The following is a 6,959-nucleotide window of genomic DNA, read 5'->3' on the forward strand; positions in this document are numbered from 1 at the left end:
GTTAGGTACTTTGGTTGCTATTTTGAATTAATTTATAAGTAATTAATTAATTATTTGTAATGCTACTATTTGGAATTAATTCAGGAGTTATTAGTTGTTAATTTGTTATGCTGCTGTTGTTGTTATGGCACTGTAATCTTGTGATTTCTGAATCTATAATCTGTAATTTTGTTATGCTGATGTTTTGTTATTTGTTATGTTGCTCTTTTGAATTAATTTAGGGGTGATTATAATTTATTGATTTCAGTTATGGACGGAGGTAGTAATCAAGAAGCAGTTGCTGATAACAATGCATCTGTTAGTAATAATTCGCCTGCCAATCCTCCTAATTCGAATGATACTGCTAATCCTAATCCTCCTAGTTCTAACAACAGTCAGTCGCAAGGTTCTTCTAATTTACAGGGAAAAACAAATTTAGCTTGGAAATATGTTGCTTTACAAGTAGTGAATGGAAGACCACAATTATTTAAGATTTATATTAGACTATAATTATATTTTATGATGTTTATTTATAATTTATTTATTATTTTATTCTGAAACGGTTTTTCCGGTTGAACCACCAGTTGGACCAGTAAACTAGTAGTTAGATCAGTTTGATGATCGGTCCAGTTTTCTGAACCTTGGGTGAGAGTGAGCATAGTTGTCAAAATCGGACCGATTCAGATGATTAGACCAAAAAACTAGTGAAACCGGTAATAGAATCGGTTCGAATGATACATACGACCGGACAAGAAAGAAAACCGGTCGAAACTAGTTTGAACGGGACGGTTTAGTGGAAAACTGGCGAACCGGCCTGGTTTTAAAGTCCGAACCGGTGCAAATGTAAAGAAAAAACCCATTCCCAAACGACGTCCCGCAAAAAAAAAAAAAGAAACCCTAGCTCTACTCGCCTATTCTCGGTCTCTCCCCTTTCTACTTCCCTTCAGAGTTGAGAGAGACTGAGGGACTCTCCCCCATCCTTGTCTTCTTCACGCTTCAGCTTCACGTTGCTACTCTCCCCCATTCTCCTTCGTCATTTCGTCCTTCCTGGCCTCCTGAAGAACCGAACTGCTGAACCACCTTCCAAAACGGCAGCCACCCCAGCTTTGTCTCTGCCACCTCGGTTCACTGCTACGGCGCCACCGCACGCTCACATCAGTCCCCGCGCCTCTTGCCGGATCCACCAGCTCTCCTACGCTCGCGTCTCGCGTCTCCGCCTGCGTCTGTCTCTGTCTCTATCTCTGTCTCTGTCTCGAGCTGTGCTTCCTGCAGCCGTGAGCTGTGCTTCCCTGGTGTGCTCCACTGCTTCCCTGCCGTGAGCTCTCTTCGTGGTGTTCTCCACTGCTCCACTCTCTTCCCTGCCGTGAGCATTTACTTGTTTTTTCAGTTTTTTTTTTCCGGGAAATTTCTTGTGTTATTGCTGTGACTTTTATTGTTGATTGGTTTATGAGCTGATTAGAAATAAATATGGCAGTGGTTGAATTGAAATGTTGAATTGGTTTTGAATTGCTGAATTAGTTGAATTGGTTTTGAATCAGTTCTGAATTAGTTTATGAATTTCTGAATTGCTGAATTATTCCTTGGATATAATTCATGAATTGTTACTCTTTTGTGTTAAAATTAAGATACTATTGTAGTAGTACTTACTAATTGAGACTTGATAGTTGTTAAATTATGATACTATTGTAGCTAACTAATTCAAATTTTAATATTGACTATTTTATATTTTTTATTTACGCAAAACCAAGTTGCCGGTTCAACCCGTGATCCACCGATTGAAACAGTGAACCGGTGAACTAGTAGTCTGGCCGGTTTGATCACTGGTTCAGTTCTGACAACTATGCATATTGGTTAAATATTAGAATTTATTTAGACTTTGCAAAAAAAAGGAGGTTTTGCTTGGAGGCCACTGTTTCATAAAACAAAGTCAAGACCTAATTAATTATCAGCCTAGTTATCTTATGTCTTCAATTACTTTATAATCATTCATCCAATTCTTTTGAAGCATAGATTGCTAGAGGGAGGGAGTCCTACTACTAATTATATTTTCAAATTGATAATAACAAAATTAGAATTTGATTACCTGCTATATCATAGTGTATACACTTATATTGGAGATTTGGATTTGCTTTAATTAACATTTGTCTGTGCTGTTGTAATTACTAAAATTATCAAATAAATAGTTACCTTTAATGTTTAAAAGTGGTCCTGGTAAATTTGTATCTAATCTAAACAGATGTATTCTGTAACAATAAAGTTCTTAGAAAATTTTATGTACTGAACTCCATTTTCTTGGGTTCACTTTATGATGTAGTGGAAGTTACTAGAAAGTTTATTTTCTCGAGTCTTGAAGCAAAAGGGACTCTTCATGGGAAATAATGTTATGTTGTTTTAGCTTACTAATTGGTTTACACTTTACACAACAGAGAGAATTGGAAAAATGATGCACCCTCTTGTTTCTCATGCTATTTCAGCTCCAAAGGAACTTGAACAGCAAACTATGGCATCTTTCAAAGAAGATCATGGGAAGACACTCATTCCTTCAAGGAAGCCTCAGACAGTGATTGTTGCAAGGAGGCCGGATTCCGGTGGGAAAGAAGGTTCTGTCATCTCTCTTCTAGCCAACCACTTTTTGGTGCAGTTCGATTCATCGCAGAAGATATATCATTACAATGTTGAGATCACTCCGCATCCCTCCAAGGAAGTTGCAAGAGCAATCAAACAGAATTTGGTAGATAGAAATTCTGATCTACTCTCCGGTGCTTTGCCGGCATATGATGGAAGGAAGAACCTGTATAGTCCGGTCGAGTTCCAAAACGATAAGCTTGAATTCTACATAAGCCTTCCAATTCCCACAAGCAAATTGTCATCAAATTATGGAGATGTGTATGACTCGAAAGAGAAGCATGAAAAACTCAAATTGTTTAGGATCAATGTCAAACTAGTCTCCAAGATCAATGGGAAGGAGCTAAGTAGTTACTTGAGCAAAGAGGGTGATGATTGGATTCCCCTTCCACAGGATTATCTCCATGCTTTAGATGTGGTTCTGAGGGAAAGTCCGACCGAGAAATGCATACCTGTAGGAAGGTCTTTCTACTCGAATTCGATGGGAAGAAGCAAAGATATTGGTGGTGGAGCTGTTGGACTGAGAGGTTTCTTTCAGAGTCTTAGACCAACCCAACAAGGACTTGCTCTAAATGTAGATTTCTCAGTAACTGCTTTCCATGAAAGCATAGGAGTGATACCATACTTGCAGAAACGGCTCGAGTTTCTCCGAGACCTTTCTCAAAAGAAGACAGCACAATTAACTGCTGAAGAGAGGAAGGAAGTGGAAAAGGCATTGAAGAACATCAGGATCTTTGTTTGCCATAGAGAAACAGTTCAAAGGTACCGAGTCTATGGCTTAACTGAGGACATTACTGAAAATCTCTGGTTTGCAGACAGAGATGGAAGGAATCTGAGGCTTTTGACTTACTTCAAAGATCACTATAACTATGATATACAATTTAGGAAACTTCCATGCTTGCAAATTAGCAGGAGTAAGCCTTGTTATCTCCCTATGGAGCTTTGTGTGATCTGTGAAGGCCAGAAGTTCCTCGGAAAACTCTCCGATGATCAAACAGCAAGAATTCTCAAGATGGGGTGCCAAAGACCAGGGGAAAGGAAAACCATCATTGAAGGAGTCATGCGAGGGCAAGTTGGACCCACCAGGTAAACCACTTGAAGAAGCTACATCTTTTTGTTTATTGAATATTGATTATGATTCTTTTGAAAAATGATTTATCCTAAAAGGCTCAATCATTACTTGAGTCTTATGTATTTGTGGATCCTTTTGTGTTGATTACACATTTGTGTTAGTTTCTAATGTCTTGAAGGTTAATCCTTTTGACAGTGGAGACCAGGAAAGAGAATTCAAACTCAACGTCTCAAGAGAAATGACAAGATTAACTGGGAGAATTCTCCACCCTCCAAAGCTGAAGCTAGGAGAGGGAGGTCATGTGAGGAACCTCACTCCTTCGCGGCATGATCGGCAGTGGAACCTGCTCGATGGCCATGTTTTTGAAGGGACTAAAATCGAAAGGTGGGCGCTCATGAGTTTTGGTGGTACCTCCGAGCAGAAGTCCAATATCCCCAGATTCATAAACCAGTTAACTCAAAGATGTGAACAACTGGGAATTTATCTCAACAAGAACACCGTTATTAGCCCCCAATTTGAATCAAGCCAGGTTCTCAACAATCCCCTCCTTCTGGAATCAAAGCTCAAGAAAATACAGAGGAGCGCCTCAAACAACCTCCAGCTTCTGATCTGCATAATGGAGAGAAAACACAAAGGGTATGCTTTCTTGAAGAGAATAGCCGAGACGAGTGTTGGCGTTGTAAGCCAGTGCTGCCTGTATCCGAATCTGAGCAAGTTAAGTTCACAGTTCTTGGCAAATTTGGCCCTCAAAATCAATGCCAAAGTTGGTGGATGCACGGTTGCTCTCTACAACTCGCTGCCTTCTCAGATACCTCGCCTCTTCCAGATTGACGAGCCGGCAATTTTTATGGGAGCCGACGTAACACATCCTCACCCTCTTGATGATTTTAGTCCATCCGTTGCAGCTGTTGTTGGCAGCATGAATTGGCCAACAGCAAACAAGTACATTTCAAGAATACGGTCTCAAACACACAGACAAGAAATCATCCAGGATCTTGGCGCAATGGTTGGTGAGTTGCTGGAAGATTTCTACCAGGAAGTAGAGAAACTCCCCGGTCGTATAATCTTCTTTCGTGACGGTGTCAGTGAGACTCAATTCTACAAAGTGCTGCAAGAGGAACTACAATCCATCAGAACAGCATGTTCAAGGTTCCAGGATTACAAACCTCTCATTACTTTTGCCGTCGTGCAGAAGAGGCACCACACAAGGTTGTTTCCCTTTGAACTTGACCAATCCTCAACTCAGAACCATTTCTTGTATGAAAACATCCCTCCAGGGACCGTGGTAGATTCCGTGATCACTCATCCGAAGGAATTCGATTTCTACCTATGCAGCCATTGGGGTGTTAAAGGAACGAGCAGGCCAACACATTACCATGTTTTGTGGGATGAAAACCAATTCACCTCAGATGAACTTCAGAAGCTAGTTTACAATTTGTGCTACACCTTTGTTAGGTGCACCAAACCAATTTCTTTGGTTCCTCCTGCATATTATGCACATTTAGCTGCATATAGAGGAAGACTCTACCTTGAGAGATCTTCAGAATCATTAGGTTTGTTCAAAGGTTCATCAACATTATCAAGAGCTGCTCCTCCAAAAACAGCACCATTACCTAAACTTAGTGAAAATATCAAGAAGCTAATGTTCTATTGCTAGTGAGATATTATTTGGTTTAGGATACAGTTAATGCTGACTAATATGCGGTGATAAAAATGTAATATTCTAATTATAATATTAATAGCTAACCCAAAAGTTCTCAAATTTAAAGGGTTGTCTTTAAGAGTTTAATGTTTCAATCAAGAGTATGCAACTGTATATTTCTTTTATTAACTAGCTTGCCTGTTACATGCATAGGGATGGCAATGGGTAGGAGGTAAGGGCAGGCTTTTGTACTAGCCTTCTACCATACAATAACTTGCATAGAATTTGTTTTTCTTTTAAAATTATTAAAATTATTAAATAAAATTAAATTTAAAATTTATATAATCATCAAATATTATTAGTTATTTTATTAATTTTTCTATATATATTATATGAAAATTATATATATTTATGTATATATCGGGACGAGTATTAGGAGAAATTTTGTGCACAATTTAATAGACTAATAAAGATTAGTTTAGTAAAATTTTTTGAAGAAGTATTTGTGTCTTTCAAAAATATAAGTTTCTTATTTTGCATTTGGTAAATAAAAAAGACCAAAATTGCCACATATTATTCAAGCAATATTGTTATCCAAGTCCAACCAAATAGACCCAACACTAACAAAAATCACTCATTTAAAAGAGCGTAATTACACGCGAATATACTATTTACGTTATCGTCGTCGTCTTCTTCTTCGTGTTCTTTCTCCTTCTTCTCCTCTTCTTGCTATTTCTCCTTCTCCTTTTCCTTCTCTTTTTTCTTTTTCTTTTTCTTCTTCTTCTTCTTTCACGTGTTTTTTTCTCATCATCATTCTTTTGTTACTGCTGTTAATCTGTTATTGCAGTAGAAAGTGAAGGAGGAAGAGGAGAAAGAGTTTTGAATTGTGTAGGAGAACGAGTCCAAATACACCTTAATTCACTCAAAAATGAACCGAAATTACATAACAATTGCGACACAATTAACTCAGAAATGAATCGAAATTTATCATAATGATTGCGATACATAAATTCAGTTCGAAAATAAGTGTACAAACAAGACTGAATCATGAACAAAAACACATCCAAAATCAATTTTGGATCAGACAACACAACGTCATTAATATGTTTCTTCTTTTTTGTTTGATATTTTCTTCTCTTTTTTTGGTTTTATTCCTCCTAAGAGGGTGAAACAAGAAGAACTATAAGAAAATGAAAAAAAAAAAGAGAAGATGAAGAAAACAGAAGAAGACGAAGAAGCAGCAGCAAAAGATGAGGAGGAAGAGGAAAATGAGTTTTGAATTGTGCAAGAGAACGAGTCCAAATGCACCTTAATTCACTCAGAAATGAAGCGAAATTTACCATAATAATTCCGACACATAAACTCAGTTCGAAAATAAGCACACAAACAAGACTGAATCATGACCAAAAACACATCCAAAATCAATTTTGGATAAGACAATGTCATTAATATATTTTTTCTTCTTTTTTGTTTGATATTTTCTTCTCTTTTTCTTGGTTTTATACTTTTATTCCTTTTAAGAGAGTAAATAAAAAATAATTTTGAGAAAATAAAAGAGTTAATAGTCAAAATAGTTTCTGAAAGATACATCGATCTCCATTTTTGTCTCTGAAAAAATAAATTAATCGAATTCATCCCCGA

The 6,959-nt window shown here is 37.4% G+C and overlaps 1 protein-coding gene across 2 annotated transcripts; it reads left to right on the forward strand.

Annotated features, from left to right (window-relative positions):
- Positions 1-847: 847 nt before the first annotated feature.
- Positions 848-5,438, forward strand: AGO7 (Argonaute family protein). 2 transcript variants are annotated; one of them, XM_088506458.1, is made up of 3 exons: positions 848-1,342; positions 2,454-3,690; positions 3,872-5,438. In XM_088506458.1, exons 2-3 carry the CDS (start codon positions 2,480-2,482, stop codon positions 5,331-5,333), a joined length of 2,673 nt encoding a protein of 890 aa, XP_088362584.1. In that variant the 5' UTR covers positions 848-1,342; positions 2,454-2,479; the 3' UTR covers positions 5,334-5,438. The 2 variants fall into 2 exon arrangements, with proteins under 2 accessions (XP_088362584.1, XP_016177893.2); XM_016322407.3 differs by lacking the exon at positions 848-1,342 and having other exon boundaries at positions 2,405-3,690.
- Positions 5,439-6,959: the final 1,521 nt, after the last annotated feature.

Source organism: Arachis ipaensis, chromosome B10 (assembly GCF_059453495.1).
Source record: "Arachis ipaensis isolate K30076 ecotype BB chromosome B10, ASM5945349v1, whole genome shotgun sequence".
Lineage (NCBI taxonomy): Eukaryota > Viridiplantae > Streptophyta > Magnoliopsida > Fabales > Fabaceae > Arachis > Arachis ipaensis.

Bases quoted from the DNA above. Each gene is read 5' to 3' on its own strand.
- AGO7 (XM_016322407.3), top strand. From the start codon at position 2,420: ATGATGCACCCTCTTGTTTCTCATGCTATTTCAGCTCCAAAGGAACTT. The intron at 3,691-3,871 runs GTAAACCACTTG...TCCTTTTGACAG, and splicing joins GGGCAAGTTGGACCCACCAG to TGGAGACCAGGAAAGAGAAT.